Consider the following 20,963-nt stretch of genomic DNA (forward strand, 5'->3'; position numbering starts at 1 on the left):
TGCTTTTCCAGCAGATGGACGGGGGGCCCATGAGGGGAGAGCCATGTAAGCTAGAAACGCAGGCGGTCCCCGTTGGGACCGAAGAGCATTGGGGGATCGAAACTTTTGTAATTGCCCCCTCTTGCTCGTTTGATGTGGTGATGGGCTCGGGTTGGCTCGCCCGCCACCAGCCAGACATAAGGTGGGAGGAGCAGATCGTCCGATTCCCGGACTGGAGGTGCGAACACCACCATTGGCGCCCCGAATGGGGGCCGCATCCGCCTCCCCGGAATGAGCGAGCCTGCCTCACCCTCGAGGAGGTCGCCTCGATCCCCAAAGAATACCGGGACTTAAAACTGGCCTTTAGTGAGAAGGAGGCGGATGAGTTACCACCTCACCGCCCCACGGACTGTGCAATCGAACTGATCCCGGGGCAGCAACTGCCAAAAGCGAAACTGTACTCCATGGGTTGGGCGGAGAAAGCGGAACTCCGCAAATTTTTGGACAAAAACCTGAAGCGGGGGTTCATACGACCGGCAACAGCCCCCCATGCCGCCCCCGTCCTCTTCAGAAAGAAAAAGGATGGGTCGCTTAGACTTTGCACAGATTTTCGCTCGATAAACGGGATTTCGATGTCTAATGCCTACCCGATCCCATTGATTAAGGACCTATTGAATACTGTGGCCACAGGGAAAATATTCACAAAACTCGACCTCCGAGACGCGTACTTCCGAGTCCGCATCAGGGAGGGGGACGAGTGGAAGACCGCGTTCAATACCCCGCTAGGACAATTTGAGTACTTGGTTATGCCTTTCGGGCTACAGGGGGCCCCTGGGGTATTCATGAACTTTATCAACGAGGTTCTGCGAGAGTTCCTGTTTAAGGGGGTGGTGGTGTACCTTGATGACATCATTATCTATTCGCCAGATCTCAAGTCACATGTACCACTAGTCAGAAAAGTGTTGAGCACCCTGTGCAAGCACAAGTTGTATGCCAAACTATCAAAATGTGAATTTCACAAGACTGAACTAGACTATCTAGGCTTCCGAGTATCAGGGGAAGGGTTGTCAATGGACCCAGCAAAGGTTCAAGCGGTGCTAGACTGGGAGCCCCCACGAACCCGCAAACAGCTCCAAAGTTTTCTCGGGTTCGCAAATTTTTACCGCGACTTCATAAAGGGGTTCGCCACCATCATGTTACCCCTTACGGAGCTCCTTAAAACAAAGGGGAAGGGGGCAGAGGCAAAAAAGCCGGGCGCGCGCCTAACGTGGACGCCCGAGTGTCAAAAAGCCTTTACAGAATTGAAACGCCTCTTCACCTCGGAGCCCGTGTTGGCCCACCCTGACGAGTTAAAACCTTTCGTGGTTCAATGTGATGCTTCCGACGCCGCCGTCGGAGCCATATTAATGCAAAGGGGGGACAACGGGGTTCTGCGCCCCTGCGCCTACATTTCACGAAAGTTCTCGAACGAGCAGAAAAATTGGTCAGTGTGGGACAAGGAGGCTTTTGCAGTCATGTTTGCCTTGAAAACCTGGCGCTCCTGGCTTGAAGGGGCCAGAGTCCCATTTGAAATCTGGACTGACCACAAAAATCTCGAGGCATTGACCGGGCGCCGCAAAATGACTGCAAAACAAATCCGGTGGGCTGGGTTTTTCGCCAAATTCGACTTTGTACTGAAACACATCCCAGGTACCAAGAATTTCTTGGCGGACGCCCTCTCCCGCCTGCCACAGCACGAGAGCCTCCGCGAGGAGGTGGTGGACTCCCTTATCCCCCCTTCGGCCATCGCGGGGGGGGTCACCACCCGCTCCGGGAAGAGGATCGGCCCCCCGGAGCCAGACCTCTTGTCTCAGTTAGTTGCGGAGACTGCTCGGGAAGCAGACCAACCACCGAACCTCCGTAAAAGCGAGGACGGCCTCCTGTTGCACAACGAAAAGATCTATGTGCCCTCCTCCCTCCGCAAGCAGATTTTAGAGCATTGTCATTCCAGCCGCCTGGCGGGCCATTTCGGCTATGTCAAAACCCTCAACCTCCTTACCCGACAGTTTTGGTGGCCTAGGCTCAAAAGAGACGTCTCCGAATTCGTCCTCTCATGTCCCACCTGTCTGATGGCTAAACGAAGAGGGGGTAAACCTCCCGGCCACCTAGTGCCCCTCCCAACAGCCACCCGGCCTTGGTCGGTAGTGTCTATGGATTTCATTGTGGAGCTCCCGCCGTCGCAGGGCAAAACTGTTGTTTTGGTAGTGGTCGATACATTCTCCAAACAAGCCCACTTCATCCCCTGCAAGCAGCTCCCCACGGCTAAAAAACTTGCCCAACTTTTCTTTACACACATTGTACGCCTACACTCGTTCCCAGACAAGGTCATTAGCGACCGCGGGACGCAGTTCGTTGCCAACTTCTGGCGGGAGTTTTGCAAACTTGCGGGTATTGAGCAGGGCCTCAGCTCAGCCTACCACCCCCAGTCGGACGGACAGACGGAGAGGGTTAATAGCCTTCTAGAACAGTACCTCCGCTGTTTCATTAACTTCCAACAGTCCAACTGGGTGGACCTACTCCCATTCGCTGAATACGGCTACAACAACAGCCTTCACAGCTCTACTAAAACCTCTCCTTTCCAAATCATAAATGGCTATGAGGGCAAGCCTTTCCCAACGCTCCCCCTCCCTGCCACCCCCTCAGAACCCACATCGTGCCAACAATGGTGGGAAGGCCTTCGGGAGAGCTGGAAGGGAATTCAGGAGAACCTGGAGGAAGCGAAAAAGGCTTACAAAAAACAGTTTGATAAAAAACACTCTCCTGAATGGGAATTGAGAGTGGGAGACACTGTCTTTTTGTCCACAAAAAACCTCCCCCTTCCTCAGCCCTGCCGCAAACTTGCGTTGAAGTTTCTTGGGCCTTTTAGGATCAAACGAGTAATCAATAAGGTGACTGCAGAACTCGAGCTGCCCAAGTCTCTAAGCAAAATCCATCCTGTTTTTCATTGCAGCTTACTACGGAAAGACCCTGGTGCCACGTCCTTCCATCCCAGGGCTCCGCCGCCCCCTCCGACGACAGTGAGGGGTCAGAGTCACCATGAAGTCCACGAAATCCTGGACTCCAAAGTCAAACGGGGGAAACTGTATTACTTAATCAGGTGGAAGCACTTCCCCCCGAGCTGTGATGAATGGGTCGAGTCTCAGAACGTAGCTGCGCCGCAATTGTTAAAAAAGTTTCACCTGCTGTACCCGCACAAGCCCAAGCCGCCACCCCCCGGGGGAGGGCGCTTAGGGGGGGCAGTATGTCAGAACTTGTAACTTTATTATTGCCAGCTTAATGTAGAACCAGTATAATTGATGGTTGGCAAGTATGCATAGAGTGGACCTGAGCGTTGAACCAGACCGACCCCATATTGTAACCTTTCTTAACCTGAAGTGCCTGAGTAGTAGTTAACCCTGCCCCGATGGTATCCAAAGTATTTGGGGGCTGTAGACTGAATAATGTTGTATCTCTGTACTTTCTCACACTGACACCCTTTGAAGCCGAATCGTGTGGCCTTCAGAGTAAGGAGGCAACGTCTTTGCTGATAGCACTGGTGGGAAGACAGATGTGCCTGTAACGGTGTGAATTAAAGCTTTGTGGGTTGTTTGTTTTACTATATAAAACTGGGCCAGTGCTGGCTCTCGCCATCACTGTTATCTTGTACCTTGTATCTAACAGTTCTTAGTTCTCTCTAATAAAATCCTAGCTTGGAAACTAAGTATGGGATCTGCCTGGAGTTCTTAAGTTCTGACATAGAGGTATTGTAGATTGAAGGTGGCACCTGATACATACAAAGGACATGCTTTACCACTGTAAAGCCTTGTAACCTTAAGCCTACCACTTCAATTCTCATACATTCCACCACTTCAGTTCTCATACATTCCATACTGGGTGCAATATGCTCCATAAAGAAATCAATGACAAAAAAATTGAACATGCAGCACAATGAACAAGGTTCTCATTTAAAAGTTCCATTGTTCACCTGCCGCATTTGGACATGACACAGTAAACAACAGGTGGAAGGGACTAGAGGCCATCTTCTTCAGCCACTCATGAAAGGGCTATCTTGCCAGTCCCTCGCAGATCAACACATGGAATCCAGGACACAATCTGCTCAAGGCAGAAAGCAGACGCACTGTAGAAAGAGGCCAGTGATGAATCAAGCAAGCAGCTCAACTAACTATCGTGTCCAGATGGCTGTAGCTTCCCTTGCAATAATTTAACTTGGTTCTTCCTCAGTTTTCATTTTTTTCTTACAAGACCTTGTCTGAGCCCTTTACATTTCCTGACTCTGGTTGTTTTCTTTTTCCATGCAAAATAGGCTTGCCAGGTCCTTACCTGGCCTCAATGGTGGGTGGGGGCTCTCTGGGAGTGGGTGAGGCAATATCACAGCATGTGACATCCTTGATGTGATGACATCATGCAGAAGTCATGCAGCAATGCTCTGATATTTGGGGAAAACTCTAGAGTTTTGTCCCAAATACCAGAGCATCACCATGTGGCATCATCATGTCGGAGACATCCCATAGGCTCATGGATCTTGGGGGTAGGGCTTTCCCTGCCAGCCAGCTAGCCAGTGGCAGGCAGGAGCCTGCAAAATCAGGGGATCTCCTTCCACCAGGGACTATTGCAAAATCACAGACTAAATTTATTTATTATTTTATTAGTCTTCTAGCCTGCCATCCCCTGCTCACCAAGGCTCAGAGTGGGTAACAACAACATTTAAAATAATACCATAGATTAGTTGCTTAAAAACAATTATCAAAATAGTAATGTAGAATAAAATCAGATGGTGGTATACAGCACAAAATAGCATAAAATTATCCAAAGTGAAGTTGTGCAGACTGCATATTGGTGGAGCTGGTGTAATGGCAAGATGAATGAAGATCGGGGGGGGGGGGGTGCTGGGAGGCTAAATCAAGTCAATATATTGATATCAAAGAGCACAGCACAAGAATATAGAAGGTTCTCTTACACCAATGCCTTTTCACCACAGTGGTACTTGAGCATGAAACATACCAAGATGTTCAGTCAGATTTGACAAGATTCGCACCTATTGTTTTCCCCTCCAATTGACTATCATTAATACTTAATGTCTGTCTCTTGAATTTCCCATAGGTGGATAAGTGGAGCAGCTGTAGTCAATGCCTTTTATTCAGCAAACAGGAATCAGATTGGTAAGCTAAGCCCCTCGAAGAAACACTGCCAAACAACAGGGGAGGGCTGCCATCTTGAAAGTGGGGCCTGGTGATTGCCCAGAAAATTACAACTGATCTTCAGGTGACAGAGAGCAATTCCCCTGGAGAAAATGGCTAGAGGGGTCTATGGTATTATACTCTGCAAAGGGTCATCCCTTCCCCAAATCCCACTGACCTCAGGTTCCATCCCCAAATCTCCAGGAATTTCCGTACCTAAAGCTGGCAATCCTACAACACAGGATGAGGTCATGCTGTCACACAGCTTAGAATTTGTGTGTGCCTTGATTTGGCCAAGAATTGACCTTTTAACTCTTGGTCAGCAGGTTAATAATTTGCTTCTGTCCCTACCATGTCATAACCAGCTGGTTCAGTTTTGCCAGTTCATGTTCTTAGCCTGCAACATGAGGTCTTGCCTCACAGAATGTTGCCCTTCTATGGTGCTTCAAAATGCTCTTCTGGTATATGGCTTCTTTGGTGTTTGCTCCTGTGACAGCAGTCAAATACTGATCTCCTTGTGAAGAGTAAACATCTGATCATTCTGGCTTCCACTGAATACTGTGAAAATATCAACTTGACAGATTCAGCAAGGTGTAAAAGAGATCAGAGAAAGGAAAGGAGCTCACAAGAGTGCATGCTATTTGATGTCAAGTTAACTAACCTAGAGGAGATACCGTCTCGAAATTCCCGCAACCACTGTAATTGTAGAACTGTAAGACTACATTCTTTGAAGTCTATCTGGAAGAGTAGAAAAACCCTGATTAATCGCTCCTTAGGACAAACAATAGCTAAATAATCCTTTGCATAAGGAATAATAGTGAGCTATATCATTACTTGTGGAATTAGAAAAGAATGGCATTAAAAGATTATTCACTCATTCAAAAGAGGATATATAAATATTACTGTATTCTTATCATTTAACCGCAGTGGATCTCAGGCTCAAACACATTATGGAAAGATTCTGTGCTTTTTTCATCTCAGGTTCATTTTTAACCCAAAGCAACCCTGGAAGAGCAGCAACTGATCAGAGGAAAAAGTGTCTGCTTAGCATTTCCACCTCCAGGTTTTTTCCACTGCCTAAACTCCCCCTTCTTAAGCTGCTTCTTCAGAAGCAGGAGTGGGAAGGATCTGGGAAGTCTGCAGGGACCCTGCCTTTTTTTTCTTGCAAATGAAGAACTGGTTTTTCACTAGAGAAGAAAAAGCTCAGTGAAGTCCATCGCAGTCTCCCCCTGTCGCCTCCAGGTTAAATGAAGACATAGATGAAAGAGCCACCTTGAGCCATGAGAAAGACAGGATAAAAATATTGTAATAGATAAAAAATAAAAATAAATAAATAAAAATTACAGAACTCCATATAACTAGTTGGATCCTACCATGTTTTCCATGGCTGAAAAAGAAAGGAAGTAGTCCCCTTTGGCCACAAAAAGGCTGTGCAAGAAGGGAAAAAACCTTCTAATACAGAGATTGTAGTAAGGAATGGAATTAGATGAAATAGACTGAAAATGCTGCCTGGGTCCAGCCCAATGAGTCCTTTGAGCTTCAGATATGGCACCAGAGCCCTGCCCTGAAATATGTGTGGTAACAAATAGAGGGGAGCATATGCAGAAAGCTTTTCTTTTGACTAACTATATCTGCCCTACACACACAAACATTAATCAGAGAATGAAAATCATTCATGTGGCTTCTTGGTAGTTCTGTTTCTTTTCATTTGAGAACTAACACTGCATACAAACACGATACACCACAAGTCCTTGAGTCAGTCTGCTCACAGGCATAGCCTTTCTGATGTATATCAGAACTCTTTCTGAAAGCAGTCTTCTGAGCCTCAAGAGGAGATCTCACAATATAACCAGCAGAATTTCTAGTGCCGGCCAAGTAGAAGCCACCCACATTTTTAGAAGTAATTTCTGAGTGTAGGGCATAGCAATAAAATACAGGGTAATTATACTGCAGTCCTTACCCTAGCAAAAAAGTAATCATTTTATGCTTGCACAATGACATGTATTGTGATAAAATTAAATGTCTCATCACCCTTTCAGAATTTTTTTTTAAATGTTCAATTATTTTGTTTTTGCAATATTGTCTCTAATATGAAGCTAAGCATTCAGTCAGTCTGGGTAAGAACTAGATTAAAGTAACATCTGCTTAACTCCCATTACCCTGGTGTAAAAATGATGTCACTTTTCTACATGATTGATCTCTTCAGCAGCCTCTTCAGAAATAAAAGTGGCAGCTTGAAACTGTATTCTGAGACGGTGTTTCACAGTTAATTAACATTGCAGAAAATACAGTTCACCCTGAACTAGCATGTCTCTTTTGGCTGAGATGGATATTATTCTTATATAGTGTTGTTCTTCTCTTTAAGGCGATAGCTGTATGAGCAGAATGAGACAGAGAGAGACAGAGACAGTGGGAGACAGACAGACAGACAGAATTGTTGTTTCTATCTGAAAGTTAAGTTAGAGATGGTCTCTCCAGGACAATGGGCCAGGCCTAAGAGATCAAGCTGTAGCCAGAGTTTCTTTCCTGGACATTAATGAACAAACAATAACCTTGGTAACTGGTGCACCAAGGGGCATGGGGCAACAAGATGGCAGCCTACTGGGAGTTGCAATTTTGGTTTTTCCTGGGTCCTAAAAACAACTACAAAAGCTGTCTTGTGTTCTTCTGTGCAATATGTATGTTCTCGAAGGAAAACCAAGCAGAATTTGTCACTTGTAATCATGAGAGTGTTGTGACAACCTCATCCCCAGGATGACTGAGATCAAGGGAGGGTCCATTGGTGCTTGTGGAGGAGAAGAAAAACACCCAGTGTGAATAAGCAGAAACCATATAGAACCTGTCTGAATGGCACTGCAAACCTTTATACAGTTGTAAATGATGGGGGGAGGGGAGCAATATGAAGATGCAAAACCAAGGCTAAATGAAGAAACTAACTAGTGAGATTGTTTATTCTGCCATTAATAGACAATGGCTCTGTGCCCACATTCATTTATTGTGGTCTTGCTTGAATGGCAAGAATTTAGGACAGTTGGATTCTTTTCCTGGCAAGCTTTAAATGGGCAGCCTGGAAAAGACTTGCAATCCCCCAGTCACAACTACATTTGTTTATTGATACGGGCAAGTGTTTTTGCTAGCCAGGAAGGGCCCTCCCCCTTAGGAATAGTTTAGAACTCACATATTGCCCAAGATCGCTCAATTTTGGTAAATGAAATAAGTATTGGCTTTTTTTGTGTGAAGAAACTTAAAATAAATATCATAGTCTTTAGAGTCACATTTCTTTAATGCAGTTATCATCACCATGTTTTGACATTTGCGAGAGCTATAAAACAAAGTGAAACAATTCATCAAATTGAAAAGTAGGCTCAGTATGTGGTTTCATGTATTTATTTGTGTTGTATACACTGTTGCTTCCCAACCCATGTGCAGTAGAGGAAGCCTGAGAATGAGCTTCAACTCATGATAGTTTTACATACATGTGTGAGGAAAGTGTTAATACAATATGAAGTCTTCATAGACAAATGCCTTTGTTTTGATGCATTACCCAACTCTCCCACACACACATAAGCAGCCAATTGGTATATAGCCAAATTTCTGGTAAGACACAGTACTACTTATGGTCAGCATGATCTTAGGCATGGGTCAGACCAGCTAAGTGTTTTAACATTCAGATCTACTCCTCTGAAAGTTTGGTGGTTATGGAGAAGCACTAAAGGTTCACTTTACCAAAACTTGGATGTTTGAGGTTGAAGCTTCAGGAGAAACTCATGGGAACTGAGAGACAGTAGGAGTTCCAGAAAGGAGTGTGTCCGAAAGAAATAAAGAGTGGTCAGTGGACTAAAAGGCAGGACACTGAAGGACAGATGAGTGGAAGACACTGAAGCAATGGGGAAGGAAGAAACTTGGAGCTGAGAAGAAGAATAGCCAAAGACGAAAAAGACAGCCTTATCCAGGACATACAAACATGAGGGGTTGCTGTGCTCAGGGGAAAAGGTTAGACAGGGGAGTGACATTGGAATTTGACTTGTCCTTTACACACCAACAAATATAGATGACCTTGGAGGTCCCTTCCAGCTCTATGGTTCTATAATTCTATATAGAGTAACAAGGGAGTGCTACAATGTGGTGTCATGCCATGTTGCAGAAGTGAGTGTGCATGATATGACCTTCTGGACTGGGCTGATTGTGTGGACTTTTCCCACAAAATTGGCAATGCAGACAAGACCAACATACTCAGCCATACCTTGACATTGCACCATACTGAAGTACATCCTATGCTGCACTGTGTATATGTACAATGTCTGAGAAATTGTGGCATTTGTTTGGGATGGAGGCATGAATTTCACATGCTGACCTGAGCTTTCAGCTAGATCTTTGGCTTACAATGTTCACTGTGACCATTTATTTTATATGGCATGACAAGCATACAAAATACTGAAGTACTTCCTGTGGTGTCCTCTCTTTTTTGCAGTCTTCCCTGCAGGTATTTTGCAGCCACCTTTCTTTAGTGCATCCCAGCCCAACTCCTTGAATTATGGGGGCATCGGCATGGTCATTGGTCACGAAATCACCCATGGCTTTGATGACAATGGTGAGACAAATAACTAATGTTTGCCCCTAGGTATTATTGTAGCTATGATATATAGTGCATATATACACAGAGACTCTTGTTTTAAGCATTTATATTGAAACTTGATATGGAATGTGCATAAATGCAGCAGGGAAAGATTATGTAATAAATTCCCTATAGATTGAGGAAATACAGGAAGTGGGTGCATTTCCCTTGAAAGTACAAAAGCAGGGTGAATCACTCACTCATCCACTTCTTGGAAATTTTTGTTAGCCCGAAGTCATGCTAGCGTGAGACCACCCATGAAGTTCTTTCATCAGCCAGATAAAACATCCTTGCAAAAACAACTCTAGCATCCTGGTCCGGCAGGAGCTGACTGAAACTTCAATGCAGCAAATGGTGCCAAATACGTTCCTCTTCTCCTGCTTCCCTGCAAACTTCCAGGAGGATAAGGCTGCTGAGACACTTAAGCCAATGTCTGTCCTGAGCCAACTTCTGTGCTGAGATCAGGAGATGGGGAAGATCCCTGCCAGTCACTAGATGCCTATATTTACTACTTCTAAGCTTGAACAGCATGTCCGGAGGGTATTAGCAGTACAGTCCTAAGAAGACTGACACCATTCTGAGACCATTTATTCCAGTGATGTTAGAAAGGCATAACCAACTGCACTATGAATGGCCCAAATGCTTCTTTCCCTGAAGCCATCAAACAGCTAACTGGGAATAAAATTAAACCAAAAGAAAGGTAAATATCTGTAATCCTTCATCAGATATTGTATTGTGTATTGAACTGTGTATTGTAATATGGCAGAGTGTGTTGCTGAGGGTAGCCAAAACTTTCTTTACCCAAACTGGATATTCACTGACATATTAGCATAAACCAATTGTACTCCAGGGAAATGCTGAATGCTGAAGTGACACTTTAAGTTGCACAAGCATACTTGGAGCAAATTCATCTTAGGAGCCCTGATAGAAAACTGTCTAAATCAGTATAAGACACCTTCATATCTTCAGTGTATTCATAACTACCAATGCATGTACCTTAAGCGCATATGTTATTTCAGGTAGAAATTTTAATGAGAAAGGAGACCTTGTAGACTGGTGGACCGAAGCCTCTGCGAAAAGGTTTAAGGAACAGTCTGAATGCATTGTGTACCAGTATGGAAACTTCACATGGGATCTAGCTGGAGGACAACATGTACGTCATCTTCTCTCTTAATCTAAAAGATGGTTTATCTTTACTGGGTTTTGTACATGCTTTTATTTCACTACACATGTTATGTGGAAGGTGGGATTGTGAGATCGAACATCTGCTAACATTGAACATATACACACATCCCTTCCAGAATGCTTCCTTATATAGAACCTAAGGCATATATCACCCTAAGCTCACATTTAGATGGTTTTCACATCTAGGTGTACCTGTATCAGAATCCACTGAAAGAACACAAGAAATCAATAGAGAAACTTCAGAAAATCTCTGATATCTGAATTTCCCCTCAGTTTTTGGAATCCCATGTCACTTAGTCTAGTTTCTGAAGGGGAATTAAGGCGTTAAAATCCTTCTGTCATTCCTTCCAAATGTTTACAGATCCCTGCATTTGAAGTTTTCCACAGTTTTTAGGGCCTGTGGTCTACTTTCACCTTCCCCGTAGATGTGCAATATAGATCTTACCCTGCAAAAAGAGCAGTCTTGATTTGATTGTACACTCAACTGTATCAAGATTCGTTTGCTCTGGTATTTTAGCAAGACAGAGGAATGCATGAGTGCACCAGTACAACATCTCATTATGAACCAAGTGGCATTGCAAATGGCAGCAGGAGATGCCCGTGGGAGGGGGTTTCTAACATCCAGAGGAGGCCTGGAGTTCTCCTTTAATGACAAATGATCTCTAGATACCATAAAAGGGTGGGGGAGAATCTTGCACACCGTACAAATTAGTTGCTTTTTGTATATATTGTACTTCTTGCAAGTAAATAAAGTAGGTTTTTAGCACACACACCCCCACTATACACACAGATGCAGCAACTATGAACCATTTCTCACTCTTTCTTTCCTCTTTTCCCCTGTCCTACCTCTGAGGATGTTGAGGAGGCACACTGGACTCCTCCTTCCATTGCTCCATCTTCACCAACAACAACCCTGTGAGGTGGGCCAGGTTGAGTGACTAGCCTCAGGTGACAGGGTCTTGGCACAGGAGGAGGGGGAATCTGAGCTTGGCTCCTGCAATCCCCTTTCCCCCATGAGCTGAAAACAGGTGGCGAGAAGAAAGGAAGTCACTGTCCCCCACCCTCCCTGACACTCACCCTGCCTCCCAGCTCTGTGTCTGTCTAGACATGCAGTCCTCTACTCACTCCAGAGACCAGGGCTTCTTTTCTCTCTGAGCAACACACGCAAGAAGACAACCCAGTTGCCTCCCAGTCCACATGCTGGGCCACCTCCTCCCCTGCTGACCCTGGCCCTGACAAACCACCACTCTGCACACTCTCTCTCACCAAGCCCCCTCATGGTCATTGCTTGGGGGAAAAAAGTGAGGCTGGTTGGTATGGTGATGACAGTGCTAGCCACTCACCTCTGCCCCCCATGCAATAGCTTCACCAATCCTCACTGAACTGCAGTCAGAGGAGGCAGGAGGGGAAAAAACATCACACCTCCTCTTTCTCTGTCTTTGATGCCATTCTCCCCCCGCTATTTTACCTCAGCCTTTTTGCCTCACCTCCTAGCCATTTCCTTTCTATTTCTTGAAAGCTTCAACCACACACACCTCACCATGTGTGTCTGCTTGTTTCCACCAACTGAGCAGCCCCCTACCTTCCTTCCCTTGCATCAGTTGCTTGTAGGACAGATAAGAGCCCTGGATTGGTCAGTTCTGGCCCCTTGGCCATCCCTGCATTATACCCCACTGTAGTCCCTCCTTCCCCTAAACCACAGCTTCTCCAGGCTCCACTCCCCAAATCTCCATATATTTACCAACCTGAAGCTAACAAGCCTAGTCTGTGTGGGTGTATGTGTGCAAGTGATCATGTGTACATACATCAGTTTCCACAGCCCTACCCTTGGTAGGATATCTTGATATTATTTTCTGAACTGACATCAAGATATACATGAAATACCCAAAGAGATCTGTAATATGATCAATTAAGTGTAAGTGATAGGATCCCAACTTTAATATCTGTTAACATAAGGCACTTTCCTCAATGGAACAGAATTTCTCTGCCTGTCTCCCCACACAGGAGCCCACTGTCCTTTCAGAAAGGGCCTTCCAAGGGACAGGGAATCCCCAAGAACAGCGTAGGGGTAAATTGGAGGTCTGCAGTTGGTAGAAGGAACTGGCATGAATGACCCCCTCCCTTCTGCTAGCAGACATTATCATCAGGATCTACCCTTGGTTGGTAGTTTCCAGTCCTTAGGCATTCTGATAACTTTTAAATATTTGCAGTCCTAAACAAAATTTGTTCCTGCTGAACTTGTCCATGAGCTCAGATGGGTATAATTCTGGTTAGGACGCCGCTGTTAGCATTCCACTAATACTAATAAGTGTTCCACAGGCTTCATATCACAATGATCTCAATAGACCACTTTGATTTTAACACCAGGAAACTAGAGCTTCTTGGAAGCAATAGTTCTGTTCTCCAGGGAAATTAGTCAACATTTCCATTTTCTTCGCAGCTGAATGGAATCAATACCCTTGGAGAAAACATTGCAGATAATGGTGGCATTAGACAAGCTTACAAGGTGAGAAATGTCCATTTTTCTCTGTCTTCACAGTTCGGATTGGTGTTCTTGGAACATATTCATTAAAATGCTGCTTGGAAAGGTCGTAGTTTGTAGGCAGACAAAAGAAGACCATAAGTCAGCATTGTTTTTGCTCAGAGCTTGTTTATTAGCAGAGCTGTCCTAGGCAAAATTATGTCCTTCTAAACCTATTGCCTTCAATGGACTTTACAGAGAATCACTTTATTCAGGATGGCACTATTCATCTCTAAAATTTTGTTACATGATCTCTGATGCCTTTCCAGATACTTTTTTCACATTAGAGAAAGTGAGTCTTTGCAGCTGGCTGCAGTTAAGGAGATAAGCATTTTTCAGGTACATCAAAGGATGGCCATGCAATGAATGCAGCCATACTGACCATGGAGTATCCCAGCAACTGGTTGCACAGAATATCCTGTACAATGGGAAGCCAGTGTTGCTTTTTTTTCAACATAACTGCAAAGAATTGTGGTGCAATTACTCCACTTTTGAGTCTAAACAGCAGTTTCTGGTGCATTCCATTTGTTCTTAATTTAACATTGAGCTTTTGGGGAGGAATAATTCAAGGAAATGCTTGATTCAGTTGTAGGTACAATAATATTTAAGTCAAAGCCTAAAAACGTATACATCTTGAAAAATATTTTGATACTTAGATGGAGAAACAAAGAAAAACTGGAATGTATTTTTAAATTACCTTTCCCCAACCTTTTCCCTTCCCTTTTCCCCTCCCTATACCCCCTCCTTGTTTGAAACTTAATAAAATGTTGAAACAGAAAAAAAAATTTTTTTGCTCCTTTATAGAATGTAAACTGGTTCATTTTATTGGGAATAGCCATGAGAAAAAGCAAGTTAAACAAGGGATAAAACACTGGGCTTGTACAGATGTATTCATGCGCTCTTAAACATGCTATACTTTGGAAGCCCTGACCAGGATGGTCCAACCTAGCCTGATCTCATCAGATCCTGGAAGTATCTGGAAGATCCCGGGACATTCCCGGTTCTGGCCACCCAATCCCGGCTCCCGGGCTGCCTATACCGGGACCATTAAAGGTCCCGGTTTAGCCAGCCCCGGAGGCGGTGGGCCGCGGGCGCCGGCGGGGAAGGCGGCGGTGGCGGAGGCCTCTCCGCGGCCTCCGCTGGTCGCTGGAAGCCCTCCAGAGTCTCTGGAGGGCCTCCAGGGACCAGCGGAGGCCGCGGGGACGCCGCGGAGCACCCGGCGCTGGTCCCGGAAGGCCTTCCAGAGCCTCTGGAAGGCCTTCCGGGACCAGCGCCGACCAGCGAAGGCCTCCCCGCGGCCTCCGCTGGTCCCTGGAGGCCCTCCAGAGTCTCTGGAGGGCCTCCTGGGACCAGCGGAGGCCGTGGGGACGCCGCGGAGCACCCGGCACTGGTCCCGGAAGGCCTTCCAGAGCCTCTGGAAGGCCTTCCGGGACCAGCGCCGAGCCGGCGCCGACCAGCGGAGGCCGCGGGGACGCCGCGGAGCACCCGGCGCTGGTCCCGGAAGGCCTTCCAGAGCCTCTGGAAGGCCTTCCGGGACCAGCGCCGACCAGCGAAGGCCTCCCCGCGGCCTCCGCTGGTCCCTGGAGGCCCTCCAGAGTCTCTGGAGGGCCTCCAGGGACCAGCGGAGGCCGCGGGGACGCCGCGGAGCACCCGGCGCTGGTCCCGGAAGGCCTTCCAGAGGCTCTGGAAGGCCTTCCGGGACCAGCGCCGACCAGCGAAGGCCTCCCCGCGGCCTCCGCTGGTCCCTGGAGGCCCTCCAGAGTCTCTGGAGGGCCTCCAGGGACCAGCGGAGGCCGCGGGGACGCCGCGGAGCACCCAGCGCTGGTCCCGGAAGGCTTTCCAGAGCCTCTGGAAGGCCTTCCGGGACCAGCGAAGGCCTCCCCGCGGCCTCCGCTGGTTCCTGGAGGCCCTCCAGAGTCTCTGGAGGGCCTCCAGGGACCAGCGGAGGCCGCGGGGACGCCGCGGAGCACCCGGCGCTGGTCCCGGAAGGCCTTCCAGAGCCTCTGGAAGGCCTTCCGGGACCAGCGCCGACCAGCGAAGGCCTCCCCGCGGCCTCCGCTTCCCTCCCTCCTTCCTTCCTTCCTTCCCTCCTTATGTTCTTATGTGACACAGAGTGTTGGACTGGAGGGGCCACTGGCCTGATCCAACAGGGCTTCTCTTATGTTCTTATGTGACACAGAGTGTTGGACTGGAGGGGCCACTGGCCTGATGCAACAGGGCTTCTCTTATATTTTTATGTGACACAGAGTGTTGGACTGGAGGGGCCACTGGCCTGATCTAACAGGGCTTCTCTTATGTTCTTATGTGACCAGAGTGGTGGAGTGGATGAGCCATTGGTCTGATGCAACAGGGCTTCTCTTATATTTTTATGTGGCACAGAGTGTTGGACTGGAGGGGCCATTGGTCTGATGCAACAGGGCTTCTCTTATATTTTTATGTGGCACAGAGTGTTGGACTGGAGGGGCCACTGGCCTGATGCAACAGGGCTTCTCTTATGTTCTTATGTGACGCAGAGTGTTGGACTGGATGGGCCACTGGCCTGATCCAACAGGGCTTCTCTTATGTTCTTATGTGACAATACTGACTTTGGTGGACCCAAGCACTGATTCAGTGTAAGGGAGCTTTGTGTTTGTGACTGGAGTAGATAATACTGACTTTGGTGGACCCAAGCACTGATTCAGTGTAAGGGAGCTTTGTGTTTGTGTCTTCTGGTGCAATTTTGTTCTCAGATCCTGTATTTACTTCATCAGTATATGGGATAAGGCACTTTCTCAACTGTGCTGCATAATGCAGCCTATTTATTTTGTCCTGTTGGCTCTGTTGGCTCTGTCTGCGCCACCTTCATCACTTTCGGGGTGTGGATCCCCCAGTGGGGTGGTCTCGTGACTCCCTCCGCCGGCTGTTTCTGATAGCCCTGCACCCCCTCTTTCATTTGATATGTGTCCCGTGCGGGTGCCACCCTCCCGCCGGGAGATGCCGCAAAATGAGCCCCCTTGAGGCTTATGGCGGCAGGGCTCGGGGGAAGCGAGCTAGACTGCTGTTCTTTTGAGGGGTTATAGAGTGTTTCGAGCCCGTCCCTGTGGCATTGGTCCCATCGTTGTGGGGCCCAGGGGGCCGGCGCAGCGGCACGCTGAAGCAGCCTGTCGGTCACTTCCGGGTTCCTGTCCTGCATCTCGACCTGTGTTATTAGTGACAGGCTGCTTCGGCGTGCCGCTGCGCCGGCCCCCTGGGCCCCACAACGATGGGACCTACCCCCCCTCCCAACGTGTCCCTGGCTGGCCTTCAGACATTATGGTCACCCTACCTGGAAGCTAAGCAGAGTCAGCCTGATTAGTGCTTAGATGGAAAACTATCAAGAAAGGCCAGGGTTGCTATGCAGAGGCAAACAGTGGCAATCCACCCCTGTTCATCTCTTGCCTTGAAAACCCTATGGAGTTGCTGGCTGTGACTTGGTGACACTTCACACACACACACAAACACACACAGAGAAGGAGAGAGAGAGAGATTTTAGGTAAGACTGTAGTGCAGTCTACATGGAATATGGAGCCATTCACCACATATCATCAGGAAAAGGTAAGTTATGGGTAATACACAAAGAAGAGTCATTAGTTTGACATGATCATGAACTACATTCTGTGACTGTGAGCCTTGTTAATTTCCTGAAGATCCCAGCTGTGTTTGGTTATTAAAGAAACACATTTCTCAATATCATGCTTCCCCTGATAAATTTTAAAATGTGTTACTAAGAAACATCACAGCAAAATGAAAATCACTACAAAATATCACTGCAAAATGGAAGTCATTGATGGGAGAGTTCCCACCAAAGAAGGAATGGCATAGGTGACCCTGGAATATAACATTATTAACAAAATTGACTTATTATAAGAGGCAATGAAAAAAATAGTCAAAACAATAATTTGTAAAGAACTATACCATTTTGGGATGCTATATAATCATATGTATTATTTGCTTTGATTTTTTTTTAAGATGAGAGGCAAAATTAAGAGGAAAAACAAAGGAAGCCAAAGCCATTTTCCATTATTTCATAATTTCTAACCCCTTGTGGTGGTAAATCACTAACACAGTATAGTATTCTACTTCTGACCCTTCTAAGCAGTGAGAAAAAATGGTTTTGTGGGATCCTGAACAGGACAAAATGACAAGCAAGATAACGTAGCCTTGGATGAGTCAAAAGAAGGGCACAGTCCCATCATCCGCTTCCCACCCACATATTAAGATCTTTGAAATGTTCCTCAGTTCATGGATAAAAGACTGCAAAAGAGGCAGAATTCTGTACTGCTTAGCATGTTGGTTGGGGGGGGTGGATTGTGAGGAGGCTAATGGGGTTTTGTGATGAGATTAAGGAATTACAGAGAGTTTTTACAGGTTTGTTCCCTAACTTTCCTTGAGGTGTTCAGCTCTGCAAAACAGTGGCAGAGAAGTTCTGACATTTAAATACAGTTTTGATGAAATTGTGAGTCCTCAGACTCTTTCTCAGATGTGGTAATGGAAAAAAACATTTTCCCTATAGTCTCTTTATCTTAATTCAAAAGTACAGAACGCCTAGGCAATTTAGCCAAAGGTCCAGGACAAAGTGCGTTCCAGTAAAGATCATAATGTTTTTGCTGCCCATACAGAGATTAAAGTTCTTTTATCTTCCGCTGAAAATTCCTAAGGAATTTTCCCACCAGCATAAAGCCCAGTAAACTGAGATGAACTATACTGGCATAAGATACCCAAGACTGTGCTTCTTTCTTATATCCCATTTTGATTTCTCGTACCAGCGCAAGGTGATTATAATGGGTAAAGGAAACAGTTTTTACTAATGATCCAAATGTATGTTGAATGTATAGTAGCTTTTCCTCAACCCTAGCTTGATTACAAATATTCCTTGAGACACTATATGGTATATACATCCTACAATTAAATGGTCCCAATGGTTATTTTCCTATAACAATCGGATTCCTCACATGCTAGAAATTGGAATTGTTGTGGCACTGCTGTTTCTAACTATTACATCTGAGATCTCTTAGATTAGCCAAGGGCATCTTTTGAACAGCATTATCAGTTTGCCAAATTAGAGCATCACATGTGGGCATACCAGGGTCTTGGTAGCCCTATAACTCTGCACTCACAATTAGTGCTGAGCTTAAACACATGAAAGATGCTGGAGTGTCTGTGATCAGCTCTCCAACATTTAAAAAAAAAATCAGCAAAGAACAATTATAGGGAGCCTCAGTCCAAATCCAGGCTGAGGGCAGGGTGTTAACTCTCTCCCATACTGCTTTCTCAGCCTCAAGCAAAGCTGCTAATTGCACAGCTGAGGAAAACATGCAGGATGTCTGATTTTGGGCTGCAGGAAAATGTGGAAAGAGGAGAAGGGGAAGAGTGCTAACCTGTCTTCCTGGAACACAAGCTCTGTCTGAGTCATGATTCCTCACAACAGCCCTGATCTAGGTAGCCCAGGCAAGCCACATCTTGTCAGATCTCAGAAGCTAAACAGGGTTGACTGGCAAGTACTTGGATGGGAGACCACCTTGGAACACCAGGAGTAGGGAGGGCAGGGGCAGGCTTTTTTCAGGCACCCTCGATGGGGGTCAGTCACCATGACTTCCAGGTGCAGACGCACAATACAGGTGCACATAAAAAAAATTAAAAATGATTTCCCACAACTGCTCTGTGTGTGTGTGTGAAGTGGCATCAAGTTGCAACTGACTTTTGGTGAGCCTGTAGGGTTTTCAAGGCAAGTGATTAAGCAGAGGTTGTCTGCCGTTGCTTTCTTTTGCAAACTCTTCCTTGGTGGTCTCCCATCCAAGTACTAACCCTGCCTGGCTTCCAAGATCTGATGAGATCAGGCTATATTATACCATTCCACATCCCCTACAACTCCTATTTACCAATAAAAAGATCCAGTCAGGCTTTTCCAGCATTTCACCTGGTTTTACCCAGAGTTTCATTATTTGAATTCATGGGGTTTATCAGCTTCCTGCAGTTTATGTACCATGTTTATTTATATATCCCCAAGGACTTGTGTCAGCATGCCAGAATTTCTTCCCTCCCTCACAAAAATCCTGTAAGTTGAGATCCTGACTGACCTGGTGCCCCCCAAGTTAGTTTTGACAAGAGTGAGGTTTTTAACTTGGGTCTCCTCAGTGCAGCCCTAACCACTACATCATCCTGGCTCCGTAGCCTCCTATTGTTTTTCATAGGCCAGATCAGCTGGACAGCATAGGGTTGCCAAGTCCCCTGCATACCACAGAGTTTCCCCACAGATTGCTAGAACATCCCTGTATGAAACCATAGAGTTTCCCATGAATTCCTAGAGCGTCCCTGTGTGACGTGCCCGGTGCAATACATCAGTTCTAGGAGTTGCACATACTGCATGGTGACAGTTCTCTTGGGGGGGACAGGTATCCATCCCAGCAGCCTTCTCCCTGCCGGGGGGGGGGGGCGTAAGCCCACCAAATCTGGGGATCCTCTACCCCTGGCAGGAACTTGGCAGCTCCAGGACAGCCTCATGTCCTCAGTTCTCACCCAGGGTCAAGGTTGATATCGACATTAGAAAGGCCTAACCTTTCTCCCTCTTCTTATTTGACAGGCCTATGAAAACTTTGTTAAAAAGAATGGGAAAGAGAAACTGCTTCCAGGCCTTGACTTCAGCCACAAGCAGCTGTTTTTCCTGAACTTTGCCCAGGTATTATACCCCACTTGATTGAAAGCTTTGGAAATTATTTTGAGTTACAATTTCACAGTAAGTTGGAAACAGCAGGCTGGCTTTTCTCCTTTTAATATGAACTGGCAGAATTGCTAAGTCGAGCAGCCTTTGTGGCAGAGCTGAGAGGAGAGTGGCCTGTCACATGAAGTTAATCACAGCTAAGTGCATGAATGCATTGAGGAGGTGAATCTGAGAAGTGGAGCTGCGTGTGGCCATGTGCATTATTTTTTTTTTTTAACAAAAGACTTCATAACTTACAGGAACTGAAATATGTTTTTTCGTTCTTAGTTTTGAGGGTTTTTATGTTGCAGCTTTGCATATGTTTCAGTGCAATAAAGCAAACACTTCTCTCAAATTATTCCTTTTCTGCAGTAATCCTGTTGGGTTTTATTTTAAGGTATGGTGTGGAACGTTCAGGCCGGAATATGCTGTCAATGCCATTAAAACAGATTCACACAGCCCGGGCAATTTCAGGTCAGTGTTTTAAAGTAAAATAGTGTGATTCCAATTAAAAGATGAACCAAAAAACAGTACTTGCCTACAAAAGTTCATGTTATGGTAGATCTGAGGGCTCCTTCAGACTGTGAGGGAACTAGTGCAGCACATATTTCATTTTTTAATTCCCCAAACCCAGCATTCCTTCATTGGGCATTCTAAACTATGTAAAAGGATTTCAGGGTGCTCCTTTTCAGTCCTTCATTTCTGCAGGTCAAAGGAGGCATGATGACATTA

The 20,963-nt window shown here is 46.2% G+C and overlaps 1 protein-coding gene across 1 annotated transcript in view; it reads left to right on the forward strand.

The window, feature by feature from the left end:
• MME (membrane metalloendopeptidase) overlaps positions 1–20,963 on the forward strand; it is a 100,589-nt gene that overhangs the window by 76,493 nt on the left and 3,133 nt on the right. Inside the window, exons 17-22 of the mRNA XM_060242368.1 lie at positions 5,119–5,177; positions 9,667–9,786; positions 10,830–10,963; positions 13,436–13,501; positions 20,115–20,210; positions 20,629–20,705. Of these exons, the coding sequence (XP_060098351.1) occupies positions 5,119–5,177; positions 9,667–9,786; positions 10,830–10,963; positions 13,436–13,501; positions 20,115–20,210; positions 20,629–20,705 (552 nt within the window). The remainder of the gene's footprint in view (positions 1–5,118; positions 5,178–9,666; positions 9,787–10,829; positions 10,964–13,435; positions 13,502–20,114; positions 20,211–20,628; positions 20,706–20,963) is intronic.

This window comes from Heteronotia binoei, chromosome 6 (assembly GCF_032191835.1).
Source record: "Heteronotia binoei isolate CCM8104 ecotype False Entrance Well chromosome 6, APGP_CSIRO_Hbin_v1, whole genome shotgun sequence".
Lineage (NCBI taxonomy): Eukaryota > Metazoa > Chordata > Lepidosauria > Squamata > Gekkonidae > Heteronotia > Heteronotia binoei.